Source organism: Haplochromis burtoni, unplaced genomic scaffold (genome assembly GCF_018398535.1).
Source record: "Haplochromis burtoni strain Fernald_Lab_line unplaced genomic scaffold, NCSU_Asbu1 Contig_257, whole genome shotgun sequence".
In the NCBI taxonomy this organism is placed as follows: domain Eukaryota; kingdom Metazoa; phylum Chordata; class Actinopteri; order Cichliformes; family Cichlidae; genus Haplochromis; species Haplochromis burtoni.
The window spans coordinates 570457-594458 of NW_024582618.1; the positions used below are offsets into that span (position 1 = coordinate 570457).

At 42.5% G+C, this 24002-nt stretch overlaps 2 protein-coding genes across 14 annotated transcripts in view; one reads left to right on the forward strand and one right to left on the reverse strand.

The window, feature by feature from the left end:
- grid2ipb (glutamate receptor, ionotropic, delta 2 (Grid2) interacting protein, b) overlaps positions 1-4014 on the forward strand; it is a 78564-nt gene extending 74550 nt beyond the window's left edge. For 2 of the 6 annotated variants that reach the window (XM_042227371.1, XM_042227370.1), the window contains 2 exons: positions 777-941; positions 1242-4013. In XM_042227371.1, the coding sequence (XP_042083305.1) occupies positions 777-941; positions 1242-1313 (237 nt within the window). In that variant the 3' untranslated portion in view covers positions 1314-4013. Of the gene's footprint in view, positions 1-776; positions 942-1241 lie in introns of all 6 variants that reach the window. The other 4 variants (XM_042227369.1, XM_042227368.1, XM_042227372.1 and 1 more) reach the window with 3 other exon arrangements.
- Positions 4015-4955: 941 nt separating this feature from the next.
- arhgap17a (Rho GTPase activating protein 17a) overlaps positions 4956-24002 on the reverse strand; it is a 33342-nt gene continuing 14295 nt past the window's right edge. Inside the window, exons 3-22 of one of the 8 annotated variants that reach the window (XM_005939094.3) lie at positions 21872-21976; positions 21632-21664; positions 21128-21204; positions 20288-20399; positions 19644-19720; positions 19355-19472; positions 18625-18693; positions 18369-18450; positions 16671-16798; positions 14265-14376; positions 13899-13980; positions 13412-13492; positions 13206-13319; positions 12903-12994; positions 11453-11600; positions 10971-11249; positions 10004-10152; positions 8997-9530; positions 8876-8895; positions 7234-7344 (exon numbers count right to left, since the gene is read on the reverse strand). In XM_005939094.3, coding sequence (XP_005939156.1) covers positions 8891-8895; positions 8997-9530; positions 10004-10152; positions 10971-11249; positions 11453-11600; positions 12903-12994; positions 13206-13319; positions 13412-13492; positions 13899-13980; positions 14265-14376; positions 16671-16798; positions 18369-18450; positions 18625-18693; positions 19355-19472; positions 19644-19720; positions 20288-20399; positions 21128-21204; positions 21632-21664; positions 21872-21976 — 2397 coding nt within the window. In that variant the 3' untranslated portion in view covers positions 7234-7344; positions 8876-8890. Of the gene's footprint in view, positions 7345-8875; positions 8896-8996; positions 9531-10003; positions 10153-10970; positions 11250-11452; positions 11601-12902; positions 12995-13205; positions 13320-13411; positions 13493-13898; positions 13981-14264; positions 14377-16670; positions 16799-18368; positions 18451-18624; positions 18694-19354; positions 19473-19643; positions 19721-20287; positions 20400-21127; positions 21205-21631; positions 21665-21871; positions 21977-24002 lie in introns of all 8 variants that reach the window. The other 7 variants (XM_014339013.2, XM_005939092.3, XM_005939093.3 and 4 more) reach the window with 7 other exon arrangements.

Here is a 24002-nt window from a genome sequence, read left to right on the forward strand (position 1 = left end):
AAAGTTTTCACATGTGAAAGTGTGCCAGACAGTTGGCAAATTAGTGTTAATGATAGCCATACATGTGTATACTTTTGCTAGGAGTGTGTTGGAAATTTGGTAATTGAGTGTTGTGCAGTGAATTGTGCCTACAGTTTTGCAAAGTGTGTGTTACAAAATTGCAAACTGAGTGCAAAGCAGTTTTTGTGCTTTTAGTTTTGCAAACTCAGTGAGTGGTTGGCTGCCATATCGCGCCATCGGCCCCTCTGGCCAACACCAGTAGGCAGTAGGGTAAAGTGTCTTGCCCAAGGACACAACGACCAGGACAGAGAGCTCGGGGATTGAACCGGTGACCTTCCAGTTACAGATACGCATCCCTACCCCCTGAGCCACGGTCGCCCCGCAAAGCTACTCATTCAAACATTTATTTGTGCACTGTATCTGTCTGACATCTACATCTACAACAAAGAAACAATACGATACATTCCCTGTGCTCGTGTTATTAGGTGTCAGTAACCAGAAGTATAAGAGGAAAGTCCAGACATATTTGTATGGACTCTCAAAAGATATCAATAACATTTCCAAACCAGGACTACTTCAGTTAGTGTACAGGTGGTGGCACCTTGCTTTGCCTCAAACAATTTTGTAGCACCCATCCATTATCATGGAGGAGTGTAAATATAGAGACAAGAGAAATCAGGGCATCATGGCAGCATCACTAATTGTTTTCTAAATCTTCACCCAGTTGCACCATTCATTAAGAGCCCCTGTATATTTGTTAACGTTTGTGCCCACAGACTTTCCTGGAGAACAGCCACCCTGCGATCCAGTCTCTGGAATCGTTGCAGACCAGAGCCATGGAGGAGTTCTCCAAGGTGGCCTCCTTCTTTGGAGAGGACAGCAAGTCCTCCAGCACAGAGACCTTCTTTGGCATTTTTTCAGAGTTCGTATCCAAGTTTGAGGTGAGCTATTACTCCACTGTTCTCTGTCAAGGTGTTGATAGATGAACAAGGCTAAATTTGACTTGTTCCAGAAGGTGACAGTCATATTTTGGATATATTCAGCCGGCGTGTGACAGACTCAAACCTACTAAACAATGAGGCATTCAAACAGTGCTCTCACACAGACCGGCTGCCTGCAGCTATAAACTGATTAGGCTGCAAAGCGGCACTGTCTGTGGAATAAATGAATGTGCTCTAAATCTGAAAATAATGGGGTAAAATGAGTATAAATAAGAGGAGATTATGGTTTTTCTTTTGCAGAGAGCTCTCAGTGAGATCCAGACTCCGGAAAACCCCAGAAGCCCCAGACTGTCTTCCCCTTTGGCCTGGTAGAAGCAAGAAATGCGGGCAGATGTCGGGCCAAACCGAAAAGGCCGGCTGGCTCAGTTTTCACTCTGCTCTCCATAACCAAAGTGCCAAGATCACACACAGACACTCAAACCAACGGGAACAGAGACCACGTCATCTATAGCAAACACAATGGAAATGCGCTGTATCTGTATGTAGATAAACCACAAGTTAACGAGTGCCCCGTGTGCAGCAGTGCTATTACTTCAGGTGCTGGTAGAGCAGGACTATTCAGGTGTCCACAGATCAATAGGAACTCCACAGCACACACGCAATACTCCCGCCACTTATCAACGTTATTTACATCTCTTTTTAATGCGCATTAATTGGTAAATTTGTAAAGATTGTTAGAAGGAAGCCTTTCAAGGCCCTTGATTGTGATGCTGCATTAAAGCGAGGTTTAAGCAACGACAACAACTGGTATGACTATTTACATGTTTATTATACGACTATATAAAGTTTATATTTTCTATCAGATCATATTTGAAAATTGTAAAGACGAAGCATAAATGTAGGCTGATGACAGTTATCTGGACTCAAGATGACTGACAGGTGTAGTTCAGTGTTCGTGTTTGATGGTGCGCTCACTGCCTCCCATACTGCAGGATATATTTTAAACATTCAGAAATAGTAGACGGTAGGAGTTTTTAAACAATTTATGTCCAAATTGTGAATCTAGAACATGAATTGTATGACTTGTAGTCATATTTATTTCCTTTACTGTGAATTTAAATGACATCTATGATGAAAATCCTTTTTCTTTTCTCTTCTGATAGAGGCGAGTTAAAGTCACACACACCCAGCTCTGCTCCTAAAGTGTTGAGGATCTGATGTCTGTGGAAGCAAAGCAAGGCCGTAAAGATTGTAGAAATTTACAAATTTAAGTTTTATTAATATTTTAATTTTTCTTCTTCTTGTTATTATTATTATTATTATAAAATGTGTTAAAATAACTCAAAATGTCAAAACTCATCTTGCAGTGATAAAATCAAATTTGTCATTTGAACAAACAGATCTGAAGAGGATTCTTTGGCCTGCATCCTTTAAGGTTACATTGTTATGTCAGTCAAGTGTAAACACTCTACCATGACAGCTCGCAATCAATTTTTTGCCTTTGAATTGTTGCGTTGAAGACTCGGATGGAAATAAAACGGCAATAAGATGGAGTCTGACTGCTATCAGTTTGCGATTGAAGCCGGCAATCGCAAGAAATCTGTTGATGTCCAAATTCACATAAAACAAAAATTAACCACTTGTATTCCCAGTCCAGCCAGAAGCCCATAAACTCCTCCACCACTAGTGACGTAGTTGCTGCAGGTTGGCGATTTAACTGCAAATCAAATAGGTGCTGGGCAACCTTACAGGAAGATAAACAGAATACAACCAATTGGCAAACTGTTGAGTTGAATTCCCTACTGCAAAGAGAAACCACACAGATGAGTTGCGCACACTGGCGTAGACTGACTCAGAGTCAGTGTAACATGCTATCTGTCTGCGTTTATAAATTAGACGCAGACTGCAATTGTTTGGAGACATGTTGCCTCCCACCAGGCAACCGGTCTCCAAACAATTGCAGTCTCCTTGTGACTCCTCAGCAGCTGGTCACTGCAACTTATAATCCATTGCAACATGCACATTGACCAACTGAGTAAATGCAGCCCATTTGCACCCGAACTAAAGCCTGTGAACATCCGCTCGTATTCATCTAGCATCACTGCTGTTCTCCCTGTGAGGACTCGGTGAAATCCACATTCATTTGCACATTTGTTTTGAGGGTTCTGAGTGACGTTTTGCAAACAATGCTGCACCTTTTACGGCCCGCCATCGGCACATCGTCAAATTCTGTAATTTCAGAGCATGTGGGTGATTAGTGTCCTTTTTTGTTGTTGGCTGTACTCAAAGGTGAAAGCCAGCTTCATTGTGAAGCGTGAGCCGTTTGCTTCTGGCAAACGGCTAATGGTTGTGCACTTTGTCGAGTCTTTCTAGTGTTCTGAATGCATCTCTGCTCCAACAAGTGGGCGGCCTCTGGATGAATGCGCGTCAACAGGGGGTGCGGGGAGGAAAAACACACTGTAAATGGACATTTCCTGCATTTCTGGTTGTCATGGTGATGTCATGACTCCTCTACAGTACAGTGTACCTGTAGCTGTGTTGTATTTCTGTTTATGAACTATTGAAATTGTAAATTCATTGTTTTTTGCTATGCACTGCTCATTTTTCTTTTTTTCTTTTTTTTTTTTTTAAATTGTATTCCCCTGTCCTCCAAGTCCCAGTTCACTTTCTTAGCCAAGTGTGTCACCAGGAAATTACCGTTTTATTTATTCTTAATGCATAGCTTTAGTCAGGCTCACGAGGTGACTGTGACCTTGTAAAAATAAATAAATAAAAATAAAAAATACACTCCTAGCTGCTACAGGTGTAGTAACGGTGTTTCTCGTCCCCGTCATTTGCATGTCGGTGCAGTTAATGTATAAAAGCTGTGCAGCTGGTAGCATTTACCCTCCCTGGATATTTAGGTTTAAATACACTTCTGTTAGTCTAGCTAGGTTAACTTATTGGTTCTCTTTTATAACTGTTTTATATGTTTTCATGAAAAGTTGCTAATGTTTTGTGATCATTTTACCTTTCTGTTTGCTTTCAGATGGAGGATATGTTTAAAATGTTTTAAATAAAAAAAATGCCTGAAAGTAACGCCGTTTGATTTATCTGTGCTTTCAGGTGATAGGTTTAGAGTGACCCACGTGTTGAATGCCCATTATTATCAGCTGATAGCAGATATAAGTATCAACATGAATCAGTCCATGTGCAAATCTCTGCTGAATTCTAATCTGCAGTAAAAAGAAGAAAGCATATCAAGTATCATAAATCGACCTGCTGATATACAGCTGTTACTCTGGACGTGATAAAACACAGAGCGCCACCAGCAGCAGCACCTGACGTGACTGTGGAAACAGTCCACTCTTCCTCCAGACTTTAGTCAATTTAAAATGTACTTTCATCTGAAAAGGGAACAGCTTAGCGACAGTTTGGTTTTGTTAGCCCACGTAAAACACTTCATCTGGTTGGTCTTTGGTGGCTTGATATTAGGGACGTGACAGCAGCGTGACGGAGGCTCTTGGTGCACTTACACCAGCTCTAATCCACTCCTCGTGAAGGTCTCCCAAGTTCTTGAATCGACTTTTTCCAACAATCCTCTCAGGGCTGCAGTCATCCCTGTTGCTTGTGCACCCTTTCCCCTTCCAGTCATCTTTCCATTAATATCCTCTGTGGCAGCACTCTGAAGGGCCAGGCTTCTGTGGCTTACCCTCCTCGTGGAAAGCGTGGATGGTCGTCATGTGAACAGCTCCGTCTACAGTCAACTGAAATATTTTAATGACCCAAATAATCTTATTTCAGTTTAACCTGATTGTTTTAGCATAATTGCATATAGCCCTTCAGTGGCAACAGGAACAAATGTTTATAGGTAACATTTTGTTAATGGAATTTAAAAAAAAAAAGCTTTTTAATCAGTGACATTAGCAATTTGTCACCCTTTTTAAAATCATATTACAGGAATATTCTAACCCTCATTCTTTAAGGCTGTTACAGGACAAGAGTCGAGGCACAAGACAATCAACCTGGAGCAGATTTAAATAGTTTCTTCATATACTTTATTTTCTTTGGAAAGGAAAGCATTCATATTACATGTTTTTTCCCCCATATTTAAGCTCACCAGACAGCATACATATAAAACTATGGAACTTAAAAATGCAGCATCATTATCATCATTTCTAGTTTAATGGCATTTGTTTGTTCTCTCAACGCACAAGGATAAGGCAGCAAGGTACAAGAGTGCACAGAGAGAAAGGAGGGGATCGTAATGCTTTGATTGTCTCTGAAAAACACAACTCAACTTCTTTTCAGGGCAACTGCAGCATCCAAGACCTTCTCACCTGGTACCATGTTGGGTCAGCTCTCTCAGAACCAAAATCTGCATTTATCAGAGGCCAAAAAATAATAATAACAATAAAGCAAAGTTTACACAGAAAATACAACAAAGCCATTTAAAATAAAAAAAATCCAAAAACAACAGACCGGGCAAACATCTAACACCACATCACTACTGAGATATCACAGCACCGTGTTCACTCAGCTCAGTGGGAAAGACAGAGAGAGGGAAAAAAACCCAAGCCCTCTATAACAGAGTTCACTAGAAAACCACTCAATGAGTCTGGCCTGCGCTCAAGTGCAAAATCAGCTCTTTATGCATCTTTCTGCTCAGGGTGATGTTTCACTACATTCGCTCACGCTCAGCCCCGCTGTGTGTAATGCCCTGGCGAACGCCGGAGAGCACACTAAGATAGACTGGAGAAACAGAAAGGCAAAAAATACTGACTGCATTCAGGCTGGGAGGGTCAGGTCGACCCCTGCTACGTCTGCTTAGAAAACCCAAAACACATTTAAATACACAACTTCTGCAGAACAATGCAGAAGCGCACAGTTTCTTATCGGACACGGCCTGAAATATACCCGCTACCGACACAGCTTCTTAGAAATACTGTGGTACTAGAAGGGAATACCCCCCTCCTCTATACAGTAAATGCGTATTTCATAGTTCTGGGAGGAACCGATAAGGCATGGTGCATATTTAAAGACTGCATTAAAGATGTCAAGCCACTAGGGAATGTATTTTTGTTTTAAATTGGTAAATAAATACAGGCAGGAGGAAAAAGAAATAAAAGTATAAAGGGGGAGAAAAGGGAAAGTTAAGTGTTTGAGACGACTGGAAACCTGCAGTCACAGCTACACTTCAACTGTTTTGGTTTCTATTCCATCCACCTTTTAAAAATACAACTTATTTATTTCTTGATCTAAGGCCATGTTCAACACTGAAAAATACTCACACACAGAAAACCCCACCTCACACCAAATACAACTGAGTCCTATCAGTCCGTAGTTTGGCAGCCGCCCCACATTACCCCACCGTGCTCTTTTATATTGCCGTAACACCGTCTCTAACAGCAGTGCTGATCCAACATCTGCCCTTCGTTTCTGCTACGCTCTTCTTTGACGATTGTCTGGAGCTTGATCTGCAGGGAGTGCGGTGTAAAGACAGAGGGGCCGGTACATGTCGCAGGGTGAAGGCTTTGTATCACGAGTCTCCCTGCAAAAATCACATCTGGCAACATCATGGAGGTCGAAAAGACTGTCGGGAAGCGAGTGCCGATGACAGCTGAGACACACGAACTGCACTAAACAACAGTAGAAACAGTGGAAAACACCAATTGCATGTGGACGCTACCTCTGTTGTCAGACAATAAACCAAAAATTTGGCATTTACATGACTATCACTCCTTCTAGATTTCCTAGTACACCGTTTCACACGTATGAATTAAAAACAGAATGAAGCGAAGGAGCTGGGGGTTGCAAAGCGGCTTGCGTGTGAAATCCTTTAGCTGATGTGAGCTGGGATCAGCTCAGTTCTGTGAATTTATAGTGATGTTTTACCCCTTTTAGCTTAAAGATGTGTTATATAATCAATAACTATACTGACTGTAAGCTGTACTTATGGCATTTATAAAAGTGAAGACAACCAGTAGTAACGCTCTAAGACAAACTGCCACTCATCTAGCTTACCCCCTATAATAATGTGATGTTAAAATGTGTGTAGTAGTGGGTAAAAATACTAATAGAGCTCGCATATAATAAACTAGCATGTCAAAGATTAATCATGTGACTGGAGAAATGTTTTATGTATTTTGCTGACAGGAAGCTGTTTGACCTCCATGATGGCCACCATTAGTTTGTTGTCCTTCATGACCAGGCACAGTTGGAGAGGTTCATCTTTTATACGAGGGCTGCAGATATGGGCAGGCGCCTCCTTATAGGACAGTGCTCTCGCTCTCCAGGTCACAGTCTTTAGGAAGAGGCGGTGAGGAGGAGGAGGAGAAGGCGGTGGCAGTCGGCAGCTGCTGGTCTACTGCCGTGAGGTCAGGGACCAAAGCTCGACTCAAACCTTTGAAAGGAATCACCGGATCTACAAATCGGGACACATCATGGAAGACAGATTAGTTGCGGTGAGGAAACACGTAAGCTTAGTCACAATAGCAAATAATCTTTAGATAAAAGGAGATGTGTGTGGTAACAGCTGAAGCAGATAATTCCACTTACTGTTTATGTTAGCAAGGGACTGCAAATGGGTTTCCCATGCACGTAGGAATTCATATAAAACGCTACATAAACATCCCAAAAAGATAAATGCCCACATGACAAACAGCAGCCATAATGGCAAACACGTGCCCGACGTACGAAAACACTTAAAGCTGCTGCAGAGCAGTCAAACTGTGTCATATTTTCCGCAGATTAAAACTAAACTGGAGCAGAGGTTTGGCAAGTGAGGAGTTCTCCAGCCAGCAGGTGGCGCTGTGCAACAGAGACTGACGAGCAGCAGTGCAACAAACCAGTGGAAGCAGAGAGAAAATGTAAAGTCCGGAAAGATGTTTCTGTTTAATTTTAGCTGGAAAACTCATTTGCATTTGAATGCAATTAATAAAACTAGGGCATTACACTGTTTTGGGGGTGGGTGGAGGGGTGGACATGATTCTGAATACTGGAAACACAAACATGCATGTTAGAGGTGCACATGAGTTAAAAAAATACAAAAGCTTAAAAACTCCACAACACGGATCACTTCATATTTCTGAAAATCTGAACGGAGTTTCCCGGACAGTGAAGGGTTTGAAAGCCTCGCTAAGAGCTGATCAGAGTTTCAAACCCCTTTGTTTGTGATTACACAGTGACAGCCGATGAAAATGACTCGTGAGCAATGACAGCTCTGATGCCAGACTGCCGTATTACCTGTAGTGAGACATTCACTTCTAGAAACATGTTTTTGAGAAGCAGTGGAAGATAAAGTGAACAGTTTAATCGAGTCCATCAGTGTGAAGCTCTCAGGTGTCTTTCCGTGTTAATGGAAAAAACACAACATTTTTAAAGTTAGTGAACAAACATAAGCCAAAGAATTCGGTGGAAAGATTTTAATGATTCGTGTTTCACCTTCAGGTATTTCTTTATATATTGGAGTAGCTAGCAAAGTCTGTATGGTACAGAAGAAGAGGACATTAATCCAATCCAACCTGTGGGAGGTGCTTAGAAAACATGAAATGTGTCTCAATGACTCAAATGAATGGCCCACTATAAGTGGGTAAAGATCAGTGAGGCTATATTCCCTCAATACTTTGCAACTCAACTGATGAATTGAAGTTTTAGTGTTTAAAAACACAACATTTTCTTCTTTTCTTTTTTTAAAGATCTCAAGAGGAACAAATATTATCTGCTGATTTCTTCCTCAGCATTCGACTGGAAGCAGCAAGTGCAACCGTATCAAATATCTGCTTTTCACATCAGAAGTGGGTTTCTCACTAAAATCCATCACACATCATGGGACAGTCGTGCATCAAAGTTAAAAAAAAAAAAAAAGGATGTGAAAGAGCCGGCAGGCTGTGATGATGATATGTATTTAAAAGGGGAAAAAAAAGTGCTACTGCAAGTGTCAATTATCAACAAACCTCACAAGTGTGTCTTTAACCTGCAGAGGTATTACAGTGAAGAGTGTTAGAATTACAGTACATTAGTATTAGGTTAGTAACGACACTGTTACACACACTTCACATAAGAAACGGTACCCACCCATCATCTTGGTGCAGATCCCGTTGGTCTCATTGGTCACTGTGGTGGGTTGGGGCGGCGGGGGGATGTTGGGTCTGTTCCGTGGTTTGGGGACAGGCCGCGGCCGGGGAAGCGAGCCCGACTGGTAGGGAGATGGGGATGGAGGGGTAACTGCATCCTGGCTGTTAGTGCAGGGTGGAGGGGTGTCTGGAGGGGTTGGGGTTCCCGGGGGTGAGGGGTCGGCGCTGTGCTGGTCTCCGCTGGGCTGGCCGAGGGATGTGGGCTGCACAGAGGGATTGGCCTGCGTCGGAGGTTCTGGGGGTGGATGGCTCGGCGCCTGGATCGGGGGCTGGTTACTCGAATGGCGCCGATGTGTGGCACTTGGATGTGAGGTGGGGGAGGTTACAGAGGTGGACGAGTGGCTAGCCAGGGGTCTGGGGGTGGAACTGAAAGTCTGGGAGGAGACAGAGGATGAGGAGTGGTTTACAGAATTACAGGGCTGACTGGGTGGAGGGTTTGTGGGTTTGGGAGGAGCAGGAGCCTGCTTCTTGGTACCTGGAAGCAAAAGGTAAACTGCCATTATTGGTGGGAAACATAAATAAAAGTCCAAAAGTATACATACGATATCCATCTGTATAAGAAAATCTAGGCCCCAGTCCCACAGGCCTAAGCACCTTCTGCCAACCACAGGTCACGAGGGAAAGACGTGCATTCCCTGATCAATTGTGAGTAGCTGCTGGAACCTGAAGTGACCATTAGAGGAACTGTATTTTTTTGGGACTTGGGTACTGGCTTAATTTTTCACTAGCCATCAATCTCATACCATCTCCAAGAGCCATGCAAACAGTGATGGTCCCACCCTAAAGTCTGTTTGCATGGGTCTGGCTATTCAGAGGGAGGAATTATGGGAATTCAACCCATGCAGAAGCTGTACCGATGTCCTAAACATATTTAGATCTTTATTTAATTAGTATTTCTAAGCAATGAATGACTGACTTATTGCACCACTTTAGGGTGTAGATTCTTACCTCTGCGCATCATATGTGGACTGGGCCCCATGGATCCAGCCGCAGGGGTTCCAGTGCCCAGCTGGCCAGCAGCCTGGCTGCCTCCTCCAGAGCCATTCCTCTGGAGCGCAGGGGTTGGGGTGGATGTAGAGTCACGTAGCTTTGGGCTGCTTAAGAGAAAGAACACACACACACCAAAAAAAAAGAAAAAAAAGAAGAAGCTTTAAACCATCAAGTTGGCCGAAACTGAGTAGCACATATGCAACAGCATCCAGCCTCGAATGTTTTTAAGAGCTATTAAAGTAGAATCAGATTTATTTTAGTAGTAGCAAACCCCTCTCATGTGCTGCATAGTATGTGCCACAAATATAATCTGGGAGGCTCATCTAAATTTGCTTTCCCAGTGGAGTCTGTAGAGCCAAAAATGCTGAGCTGAATAGTGTCATCTGTCTGAAAATGAATGTTGTCTTTTCAGCAACTAAATCAAAGACACTCGTTCAGTCTTTGCATAACAGGCGCCAATGTCCAGGCTTTTCAAAGCAGTTTGAGCCAGTTAGTGTGAGTTTCCTGCTGATTCTACTGATTTGGGGAGGAAAGCAGAGGGATGGGAAGTCAAGAGGCCCTGAGAGCGACTGTTAGTGGAATGACAGAGGCCATTGTTGTGCCATTTCAGTGGGCTGATTTTAGAGTCGTCTGCATAGCTGCAACTGGTGGTGGCGTAAGAAAACTTGTGGTTTTGTTAGAGAAACCACCAGCTGAACTAAGGTGACCAAGAGAAGAGCTGATGTCTGTGAGGTGCCAGTGAGCCATGCATTAATAAACCTCTCCACTTTATGCAACTCATCAGATTGACGTTGTGCGTTTACCGACAATTCACTAATGTCTTCCTGCAGTTCGAACCCTGAAAACATAAAAGCATGCATGTGTGCTTGTAAGGCATGCTACGTTTTTGCCACCAGCAGCAGAGATGCAGGGAAACACCTCTTACCTGAGCTCCTCTGTGTGCTGGGCTAGAAGCTGCTGAGCAGCTGCAAGAGCAGCAAGACCCTGTGCCAAACTTTGCTGGAAAGGATCAGACCCTGAACCCCCAGGTGAAGCTTGTGACTGGGGCTCAGCCAAGGCCTGGGGAACCTGCCCAGCCCCGTGTCCCTGTCCCTGAGCCTCCACGGGGGGTAAAGGAGGCTGGAAAGCAGGTGAAGTGTGCTGCTTTCTACCTAAAGTGTTACTGCCTCTACGAAGGGTGTGGTCCGAGTGCTTGTTAGTGGTACTACACAGGGATAGCAGGGAGACGGTGAAGGAGAGAAACAAAAACCACCAAAAGAGATTCATGATTAGGGCAGAATCACCACAGCATAACGAGAAAAGTGACCGGATTATTTACACCAACATTATCTAGAAGCATAAGAAAGCAGCTGGATTAAAAGGCACAAATGAATCAGAGTGATCAGCGAGCAACTTCTGGAGGATTACTTGTCTTTGCGTCCTGTGTCGTTCTCTGGTCCCACCATGCTGCCAGGTCTCTTCCTTTCAATGGTGCCGGAGTCATAATCTAAGTGATTGTTGTGGTTGGATGCAGGTGTGGGCATCACAAACATGCCAGAAACATTGAACTCCACATCTATAAAAACACAGTTAAGAAAAACAGGTTAAACTGTATAAAGAAAGAGTGCAGGTGGGTGTTATAGCGCCCCCTTTTGGTTAAATAAACAGCAAACGAACAATTTAACCTAAATTTAACGTTATTCACTGTAATGCACAGAATGTTCAATCAATCCATGTTTGCATTCTTTACTTTACGCTAGCTTGTGACCTGTGATAGAGGGAGAACCTAACTGAACAAGACCATGGAGGTCTCGGGTCGTTATCCAAGCTTGTTAGACTGAAACACAGAAAACAAGCCGAAAACACTCATTTTTATGTGTAAGAAGAAGCAGATGTTGCCAGATGACAGATGTTTACTTTGTTTATTCTGACACAAACATTAGCCTATTATTCAGTTTACATTAGGCTGGAATGCTCCACCTTTCATAAGCTGCTCAAAAACACTATTCAAATTTAACTGAACGAAATTAAGAATCAAAGATTTGCCTGAAAGTGTTTGTCTACAGACTGTGAAAGGAGTTTCCACAAACAGAGTCAGCAATTTACCAAAGTCCTTATTATTGTGAGGTGATAGCTCCCACTGTCTCATCATCCCTCTCTGTATGTGCACCAGAGATGCTCAATTATGGCAACACTAGTAATATATCATCTCTGCCTAAGATACAGGCCCTCAACAGAGACTATAAGAGAGGCTTTAACTAACCTGCCTGTGCAACCCAGACAAATATGCAGCTGCCTCAGAACTTTACATACATCCAACATCAGTATGGATGTCATGGTATTTCTGGCTTTTCATGATTTTGTTAAACAGTTTTTTTCCAGGGTGCAATGAATGCACACCATCCATCCTTAATGACTTTAAAAAACAAGAATTGGGTGAACAAGTCTTTGGGATTTTCTGGAATCCACCAAAAGCACCTGGTCGAGGTGTGACTCTCTAAGATATTAGTGGGGGCGTGTGTGTTTATTTAACCCAGCATGTAAACTACTGACTCTGTTACATATTAACAGTAAGAGGGAGTTTTACTTTCATTTAGTTCTTCAGTTCACTGGATTTGGTGAGTGTTTAAAGCAACTTGTATGTATATGACATTCAATAAAAGACATCTTCCAGCCAGCCTCTAAAGTACAAAAAACTGTTTGACCTTGGTCATCTTATCTCAGTCCCCTTTCACTCCTGATTATCGGCCTTGCAAGGCAATCAATATCAGCTGCCTTCCCCATGACTGCCTTATATACTGATAGGACTAATGGCTTCAAAGAAGGTAAATAAGGTCAGACTGAAAATAAGCAGCTATAGAGGAAACCCAAGACCTACCCTCAGGAAAGAACCAGTCAGCATGTTGGATAATGGGCTCAACAATGGCCACCACGTGCACAGAGGTAGCTGCAGCCATCTCAGCCAGACTCCTGGGTGTGCATACATAGATGTGCAAAAATTAGATGCTTTCTGACATAATGAGGGATAAACTGAAATAAGCTTAAATAACAGACTATCGTTTCTACGTTTTCTTCACCACCCTAGACTAAGCTCTGACCTCCCAGACACTGTTACATCTCCCTTGTTTTAAACATGACTGACAAGTAAGCTGCAACAGATTATTCTGTCTTGCCCGCTCACCCTTCAGTCTTGGCCCAGAGCAAATTGGGTCCCAGGACAATGGAAATGTTGCTAGGGGTCATTTTGTTCAGCTCGCTCTCCTGAGCCAGTTTGGCTAAAAACTTCACCAGATACCTAGAAGAAAACACGGAGGGCAGAGAGCTGAGAATAGTCTTGCGTGACAGACAAAAGCAAAATCAGTCCCTATGTAGGTTTCAGCGACTGACCTCAGGTTGTTTTTGTTGTTCTTTGGTAGTTTATCACATACAACCCAGAGCGCCTGGAGCCGTTTGTCTGGGTCTGACACACTAGAATGATAGAAGAAAGTAGATAAATAACAGCACAGCTCATTATTTATGGAAGACATATGAAGCCAAAAATACATAAAAATATGTATTTCAAATCCACCAAAATAAAGCATTAAAATTTAATTATTTATAGGTTTCACATGGCAAATTTAAAATTGTTTATATAAACTACCCTGCTTTTATTTTAATCAAATTCATTTGAGAGTTTTTGTCATCATTCTCACTTCTCACATTATACAGGAAACTTAAAGAAGCATATTAAAAACCTTTGATTACATGTTTATTTATCAACTTTTGAAGTTTCCGTCCTTTATAATTGCTGGTTTAATCTCCAGATGGCAAGTAAAACTTGATTCTGTCATGTGCTGTGCAAAGATAGATTGAGCAGGACTATTTAGAGCCTTGCCTGGATGCCTGGATCCATTCATCATAAAGCTGGAAGGTCATTAGAGGTTCAGGGAGTTCCCTCAGGTAGGACTTTAGTGCTCCTGTAACCACACATGTGCACAATAGTTTTATTTAAAAACACTATTACAGGCAAAAATGTAGATGAAATAAAATCGAGCCGCTACGTCATTTATCAGTTAGAATCGTGAAGAGTGAAATTGAACTATCCCTGAGTTTATCACTGAAATATGAAGAAGAAAAGACAAAGTTTGAAAGAAACATTAATTATAATAAACAGCAAATATTTGCTTGCTTTTTAGATTTTGGTCCAAATTTTACACTAAGAGATACAACAGCTGAAGAACGGTGCCGGTTTGGAACGTACCAGCGACAGCGTGGGGGTCAGAGTAGAACTCCTCCAGCTGTGAAGTGGAACAGTCGAGCGCCGCCTTTAGCTTCTTTAACTTGGACGCCCCTGCTGCAATTCTGAATAGACCCTGACACACACACACACACACACACACACACACACACACACACACACACACACACACACACACACACAGTTACAGACGGACTCTGTATCCACTACGTATACTCCCTCTGCCAGCTGCACACAATGAAACCTTAAAGCAGGCAAACAAACACACCCACCAGTCACAGCATAGCGATCTATTTACTTTACACATAAACAAAGGCTGTCTTCACACCATAATGACACAGACTGGACTCACAGAGGAATGAATCAGGAAACAAATAATGTGCTTTGGAGTTAACACTTGCCCTCTTTCCTCCCTCCCTTTTTACACAATCACGGGGGAAACAAAACCTTCTGATTTATGGACAGGAGACGAGCACGTCCCAGCACATTGTATTCTAAATTTGTATCAGGGTGGAGACGTAAACATTTCATGTCTATTCGCGTTCACCATAACATGGCGACCATTTCTCTGGAACAGCGTTGCGGAAAATCATTTGCAATTTGCCCATCTCCTTAGATGTTCGTGTAAACAAACAATTAAAAGCTTAGTTTCAATTTTCTCAATGACCAGTCGAGCCGTTTATGCCACTTCTAATTAAAATGCCAGCATTACTTTTAGTTCACTGGTTAAAACGAGTAATAAAGTAAAAGCCAATAAGCTCATCAAACTAGATAAGAATTGATTTCTAAAACGAGCATCGACAACCTATGAAAAGCATTAAAAAGAGGCTGTACTAAAACCTCTTATAGAAATCAAACTTTGGCGGGAGCACACTGAGTAAAAGCAGAACAACATGGAAGTCTGTGCTTTCTTAAAGCGATGTGTCATCCCTGATAGGTTCCAGTCTGATAAAGAGCACAGAAACTCACCATAGTAAGTGTTCACTGCGGTATGATGCTAATAAGATTGCTGTTCTTATTTATTTGGCTTAAGTGCAGCTGTTGACAAGACCGATCCCAAAATCCTCGCTCACTCTCTGGAGCAGTGCGTCTACGTTTTTCCAATAATGTTCTTGAGGGGTTCAGATCATATGTCAGCACCTTTGGAGATCAGCTGTCAAACAGTCGTAACACTTCCTGTGGTTCTGCACGAGGCAGTTGTCTCGATCAGTTACTGTTCTCATTATGCATGCTGCCACTTGGCAACCCTATGAGACAGCAAAGCACTAATCACCGTAGTTATGCAGCTGATACATGCTACATGCTAGATGACAACTCCCTTATTGCACTATTTCCAACCGATATTAACAAATGGACGAGCACATTTTAAACAAGCAAAACAGCAACAAGACAAAAAATGGAAATTCTTCTAAAGCTGCTTTGGGCTGCTCCCTTATACACTGTTCAACTGCCCCTTAAGGCAAATATCTAACCAAATAATTTAGGCGCATAGACATGATTAAGATGACCCGCTGAAGGTCAAATGAAGCATCAAGGCAGTTTAAGTGGCAGATGGGCTGGTCTGAGTATTTCACAAACTGCTGATCTGCTGGCATTTTCCACCACAGTGCCACAAGTCGAATGACACAACCATGCTAACAGAGAAGCAACAGTAACTCAAATAACCACTCATTACAACCACTCCATGCAGAAGAGCATCTCTGAACCTTGAACCCGATGAGCTACAGCTGCAGAAAGCCACACTCGGCACCACCCCTGTCAGCTAAGAACAGGACACAGAGGCTACATTTCATAAGAGAAAAACATGGCCTGGTCCAATGAGTCTTGTTTTCTATTGCAACATTTGGATGGTGAATCGGATGTAAACAACATTGTTTCAGGATGGTGGTGTAATGTTTGAGGGATATTTTTGGGCCACTTAGTACAGCTGAACATTGTTTAAATGCCACAGCTTGAGTATTGTTGCTGACCTTCCTTTATGAACACGGTGTACCCATTTTCTGTTAGCTGCTTCCAGCAGGATAATGCTCCACGCCACAAAGTTCAAATCATGTCAAACTGGTTTCTTGAACGTGACAATGACTTCACTGTACTCAAATAACCCCCACAGTCACCAGATTGCAATCTAATGGAGCACGTTTGGGATGTTGTTTAATGGGAGATTCATATCATGGATGCACAGCCAAGAAATCTGCAGCAACTATGTGATGCTATCATGTCAATATGAACCAAAATCTTTGAGGAAGGTTGCGAGCACCTTACTGAATCTCTGCCATAAAGCAACCACTTACTAATAAGGTTTAACTGAAAGGATCTGGTGACCGTATATCTTACTTCGATGATCCAAAGCACTTAAATTTCAATCAGTATCTCGTCTTCACTCCCTGCCACAATCTATAACTTCCATACCTCTTCCTTCATGCCCGTCTCTAGAAGCATCATGACACAAGCCTCTATTGGCAGGGCGATCTCCCTCCCACTCCTTTTCAGGTGTTCATCCAAACCAGTGCCAAACGCCGGCTTTTCCGTCCATGAATCTGAATGTAAAGAGAGTTAATAATAAATAGAGAGGAGAAGAAAGGAGCAAAGAGTGGAATTAGAAACACATGAAAAGAGACCAGATTAATATAATTGTAAAATACATATAAGTGTGAGTAAGGCCTGTTACTGGTTTGGATGGTAGATATCTGGGTCAAAAACTTCCCCTTGGGCCATTTTGTTTAAAAAAAAAACAAAAAAACAAACTCCCCCTACAAGGTGTCGCCAAATAATAACCACATGCTCTCAGCCAACAGAAGTGACTGTTCTGTAATCTTTATGTGCTTATGAGCGAGTGTGAGCACGTGAGCTTAAAGGCAAGTAAGGAGGGAGGGCCGGGGAAAGAATTTTGGGGTGGTGTGGGGCGCTCCAAAACCAGGTGGGTGTGTGTGGAGCTCATGAGTCATTGCCACATGCTGGGAGACCAGGCTAGTCTGTGTAAGACCACATGTGTTTAATGCAGAAAAAACAAACTCCTTGAACAAGACACAGCTAAAGAGTGCACGTAAGATGAAAACAAACTGAGAGGAGACATCACAATCCTAAAATTTTCAGAGTCAAGGACTGTTGTTTAATGTCAGGACCCCTTTAAAGGTATAGTCAGTCATTTTTAGAGTTTATTTAATAGAAAAGAAAAATACCGTACTCATAAATATGATTATTTATTACATTTTCCAAAAAACTGAACTTAGAAATAACCCATTAAATATACAAAGGAGCGGGCACAGACTGGTGGAAGCCCCGCCATCTTCAACAACAACAGCTAAGTGAGCTTTCCTGACTCATCACACTGCATTGGATACCTTTTTCAAAGTTTTGCAGTCTCCTCCTCTCCCCGTGAATAGACGAGGATGAGCAGCTGAGGTAAACAGCGCACTGACCGCCTACACACTACAGATGAACGGCAGCCAGAGTTGTTTGTCCTAAAACGGCCACCGTATCTAGAGACATGGAGTTAATATGCAAAATACTCCAAAATATTTAATTAACACATATCCATTTTCATTTTATTCCTGATCTATTGCTAAGTGTTGATAATATTCAACTATGTTATAATAAATAGTAATAGAAACAGGCCCAAGTGATTGTCCTAGAGCAGCCAGCGGCGTTAAGATTATGCACTCGAATTTGACAAGGTAAGAAGACAGAATTCAGTTGACTGCAATCTGTAATCTATTGACATCTAGTGGTGATATTTTACACGCTGTACCTTTAACAATGTCAAAACGTGGGGAAGAAAAAGAGATTGGCGGGATGTAACTGAAAGCAGCGGTTTTGGATTTCTTGAGTCAGCTGAGAATGAAAACTTGATTCTCCTCATTGCAAGTCAGGACACATATGAGTGAATTTCCATGTAAAGTAGATATTTAAAGGGGGAGCCAAAAAAAAACGAGTAAAACAGAGGTTGCTGCTGGGAAGGAGGTACAGGAGGTTCCTCCAAGAAATAAGCAAAAGGGTCACGTCACATGTTATGCATGGGAAAGTGACTTTTATTTTCCCCATAACAACGTTGCACTATTTTGTGTTAAACAGGTGTGTGTGCTTAAAGCATGTTTGCATATCTTATACCTTGCTGAGCCTGGATGGTTGGCAAGACAGTCTCCAGAACAGTGAGAGACTTTCTGTGGTAATCTGCCTGAGCTTCTAAGAGCTACAGAAACAGAGAGACACACACAGCAGAATAATAAGAGCAGTAAAGTACATGACAGCAAAGTAAATACAAACAGCTTGCCAAGCATCCGCCCCACAGCTACTCTGCAGCTGTGAACGTTCCCACGGAAAGTCATGCAACAACAGCGCTGGCTTGTTGACACAGTGAACTCACCGTTACGAAATAGTGGGCATAGTCGCCTTCTTTTGAGAAAAAACTGTACATGTCGGCAGCAAGCTGATCCTGTTGTAGAAGAAACAAAAAGGCATGATGTTAGATATATAAAGATGATGTTAAGTTATCATTTATAAGGGAAAACAGGGGAATTAGTGAGGCTATTAAAGAGGATCATATCTACTAGTGTCATCCCTCGAATGAAAAAGTGCTTCAGGTGGCACAAGTTCAGGCGTCAGTGGCCGGTTAAGCTTCGCACGACTCATAAATCCTAAGTTTTACAGAAAGTTCTGTACTTCCTGGACAGAAAAACACATCATGGAGTCATGACACTAAAGTCACCAGTGACTCAGTTCAGTAGATTCACACAAACACACAGAGAGCTGACAGGACAGAGTCAGTTTGCATGCGTCAGCAAACCGGCCATTCCAAGGGTCTTGGAATGTCCAGTTGTTGCTCTAATGAGTTTACTCCCAGGCCTATTTCCAGTTTCTTTTACTCAGATCACTTTAACTCTGCTATGTGATGGCTTTTAAGCCTAAGTAGTCTTAAACACAACAAGTAGCCATGAATAAAGCAGTCTACATTTTACATTATCAATTACATTATCAATCAGGTCATGACCTTGCAAGTGGCATTTCTTCGATATCGTCCTGATTTGACATGACTGGTAGTTTGCCTTGATATAGACTTGCAGAAATGAATCAGTATGTTTGCACATAAAGATTACCTTGCAAAGCTCCACTTTGTTCATGGCCTCATCCACCTCTTCCTTGAGTAAGTCAGCCTTGGCCGTCAGTGCTTGAGTGTTTGTTCCTGAGATTATTGACTTGGTTGCCTGCAACCATCTGAATACGGAAAGAAAAGAGGAAAAAGCAGGAAATGCAGACGGCAATCTGAAATGTGGGCACTGTAAAAAAGTTAATGCCTGTGAATAAATGTGATTTATGCTACTGTGTTAGCAGTTCCAGGTATTTTAGAATGCATCGCCTAACAAGCAGAAAGACATTCAGACACACCTTGCTCTGGCAGAATCATAGTCCAACACCAGTTTGGCCAGCTGTTTCCTCTGCTTCAGGATGTTAGGGATTTCCACCTAAATGAATGGTTAAAACACACCAAGCTTAAGAAAATATACCTCTGAAGAAGACCTGCAAGGCACTGCCACTGATTTTCCTGCATGACTATTGGAGGTTTAATAAAATATGGTAATTGTTAAATGGACTGGTTCTTATATAGCACTATTGTACTCTAGTTACTAACTCAGAACAGCTTTAAAAAACGTCTCATTCACTCATCCACACAAGCACTTTTTCTATGCCTAAGTGCTTACTATCCAACATTCACACTCTAGTGAATTGATCAGGAGCAACTCGGGGTTCAGTATCTAGGACAAGGATACTTTGGCTAGTGTTATGAGGGCTGGGATGTTTCGAAAAACACAGGACAATCACCATAATGGGTCACTGCTCTAGCAACTAGCTGCTTTTTACTAAAAAGCTTTCGTTCATTTGGAGTTGGGCAGCACAAAGCAAGAGAAAATTAATCATATGAAGTATAAATGACACCAGTTAAAGTGGAGAAATGGGTGCAGCTGATATTTTAGCCATTCAAAAAGCAGTTCCTTTATATTAAGTTAATATTAATGCGTAGGGTTTCTGACCTCTGCTAACTGGCTAAGTGGATCCAGAACGTCCTTCTCTATCTGCAGCTCATGTTGCATCAGCTCTGATGCCAGACGATTCTCTGCATCTCCGCACACCTCCATCATTTTCCTATTGACAAGCACATGAAGAGAGAGAGAGAGACAGGCCTGTTAAAATCAAGCAATGTCACACATATGCCTCATTAACATATCCGCACTAACAGATGTGGATGTTAGGTCTTCTGTAACCAGTGTAATCACACGTGTTCTTTGCAAAATGGAATTTACATAACAACACAGAAGGACCACAGTCTGCGTAACCAGGCCTTCATCTGTCCACAGCCAACAGCTGAGAACAAAACCAGGTCACTGATGTCATCATTTCTAGCCGCTCAAAGCCAGGAGCACAAAGTGACCTAGTGACACTTTATCTACGAGTGAATCAGTTTTGAGCTGCAGTTTTCCCAGATATGAAACCTATAAGCCTTGACACGAGAAACAGCGAGTTCCAGATATCAATAAAACTGTTGGCATGATTGAATCACATGTGCAAGCAGACTCTCATACTTCCCCTTCCTTATTCTTTCCAGACAGACTCATAGCTGCAGTGTAGATTTGTAGACATCTACTTTCTAGATCCTCAACTACTCTGCGTATGAGCGCCAGAATAGCTGATCTGATTCTTCTGTAAGGGAACTGCTGAAAGCCCCTGACAGACAAACAGAACCGGGAAGGCCGCTTACCCTGAATGTGAGACCTTGCATTTCACACTCTCTGGGGTGCTTCTGCTCTATATCGGCAACCGTTGCCCAGACAAGGCAATTGGATTTCTGGTGTGTCAATCAATCACACACTCACCCTATTAAGGAGTCTTCTCCCAACTGGCTTCCACCTTCAGTCATTGCCTGGGACAGTGCCGTGAGGGGAAGCTTTTTCTGTTGTGTGTTTAGTGGAGGAAAAAATGCAAACAGTGATTAGATGCGGGTGCACAAACACATGAACTTATGCATACAAGGTCAAGCCACTGGAAAACTGGTTTAGGACTTTCCATTGAACATATCAAGCGTAAATTGAGAAAGAGGAAGCGAGCTTTTTGAGCAGAAGAGGGAAAAAAAAAAAAATAGACGATGAATACAATTTAAGACGAAAACTAAGGAAGTGACACATCTGCTAAATGACAGCTTATTTTTACAGTTATATGATTTACATCAGCGAATAAACACTGATGTGTGTGCAGCATCCTGTTTTTAATCGAGAGAATCCCCAAAGACGAGTGTGTCATGCATAGTGAATGAAGATGACAGATGCTGGAAATGGAGCAAGTGGTGCTGAGGATTGGAGAAGTGGAATAAGTGCTTTTACCTGACCATTTCCTGTATAGAGGCGTGGTACAGACTGAGGTGGATATTTTGGGTGGTGTAGGGTAGAAAAACAAAACAAAAGAGAAATTATAGATTGTGCTTCCTACTGTGGACACATTCAAGCAAAAAAATATATATAAATAAAAAAAGAACCCGACGTGTGTGGGAGGAACAGCTAAATCCTGCAACAGCTGCTTGATTTGCTTTAACAGGTTTTATAGCCACAAGCTTGATGGCTTACATGTCTCTTCTCTGCCTCTGCACCGATGTGTCCCTGTAGACACGACACCATCTTTTTGTGTGTGTTGTGGGACACCACGCGTACCAGCTCCATGCGCCGTTCGATCTGTGCACAAGACATACAAGAAGAGATTTTAGGCAAATAAAGAGCTTTTTGCTGAGGTAGAAAGAGCACACTGAGAACACAAACACCCAAGAAATGTTATACTTTATCACAATTAGAAAAGGAGACAACCATATTTTTATTTATAAAGCGCCAAATCACCACAACAGTCGTGTCAAGGCGCTTTGTATTGTAAGGTAGACCCTACAATAACGCAACAGAGAAAAACACAATGAGCAAGCAGTTTGGTGACAGTGGGAAGGAGAAACATCCAGCAGAACCAGGCTCAGGCACTCCTTTAGAGTACTTCACATGACTCACGAGCCACCACGTCATCCTCTACCTGCCTACATTTCATTTATCTTCTGATTGGCTGCCCATCCCAAACAGAAGGTTTAAACAGCAGCTGGGTAGGTCTGCAGTGATCACAGTCAGAACCAATGAGAGGGATATTAGCTGTCACTGACATTATATAGAGCCACAAGCTAAATAACTCAGAAGTGACCGACACCCAACTTCCAAGGTAACTGGAACGCAGCAATGAAGATTACAGAGAGAAAATGCAGTTGATACACAACTTGACACAGCTCTGCCCCCCACTAGCAGCTGAAGTAGCGTATGTTTACAACACTGAGCAACACTTTAAGGTAACTTGGAAAGTGCACATGTTAAATGCTAAACATTCACTATACCCGATAGCCGCTGTGGCTAATAACAGAATAATAATGCAGCAGTTAGGCAGCAAAAGTGATGAATCCTGCCCATAACCTGTCAACTCAACCGATTAGCAGTTATTTGTGTCATTTTCTGTTAAAATCCCAGACTGAAGCTGAAGAAGTCTATCAGCGGCTAGACAAGCAGTCGGAGCCAAGCTCTGATAGCGTGGAAATATGATGCCAAGTAACCAGAAGCACAGCACGACCTCAGACAACAAAACTATTTTCCTCGTCTCTGCACTACCTAAGAGAACATTGAAATGTGTCACAAATACATTACACTTATGTTACTGTACGTCCACCACTGTGTTAGACAATTTAATAGTGCTGTCACTGATGTTATTGTCTGTACTGGCCTATGCAAAAACTAAACGTAGTATCAACTACCCTAGTGTCAACCACTGTAAAAGGAAAAGTGTAACCAGCCTCTTTAAAGAACTTTAGATTAATCTCATCAACCCCACTAACTTGTCATCACAACCCAACATGGCAGAGCGCCCAGCTGAGGGCTAATGAGCTCCAGCTCCATGCAGAAACATGATTTGTGATGGCCTTGTCAGGGTCAGGGGTCAAAGTTCAAGCGTGACTGATAAGGCCTGCTCCTGCGGAGCAACGCTGGAATGTTATCTTCGAAACACGTGACTCATCGGAAATGTCTTCCCAGCAGCGCCCACCGAGATGTGACCCATGGCGAGCAGCTCTTTGGCTTTGAAAAGGCTTTTTTGATTACACAGACTTTCTCCTGTTTACTCGGTTGACTCCACAGATCCACTCTGTGCCTTTAGCCTGACACCAGATATAATACTGTCATTGATTGAAGTTACAGCTATTCAGGCTGAAGGACAGAGGCCAACTGAAACGCCCCAGGGTCACTATTCACTGTGCTTGTCGTGCCAGGTGTCTGACTGCGATGGTCAGCGTCAACATTAGGCCGACTGTCGCTATGGAATGGAAGGGCTGATGGCGAGTTACTGTTCACATGTACTTAGAAGCCTGGTGAACACAGCGTGACAACGCAAGGAATTGGTTAAAGTTGGCCTTACTTGTGAAAAATGGGAAAGCAACTTCACAGAACAGGTTTCTACTGAAGTGAGAAATCAGAACTCTATAAATGTCTCAAAGCGCTAAACATGCACTTACGAGATGTTCAAATTATAAAGGGGAACAGTGAGATCTAGACGGTAACACGAGCAGAAATGGAGGGAGGCGACTTCAGGAGGAGGATAAACCAAATACCGCACAATTGTGTTCCAAAAACAGAACGGAGTCGGAACGCAGGAACTGCACAGCAGATATCCGCCTCCGTGTGCCGC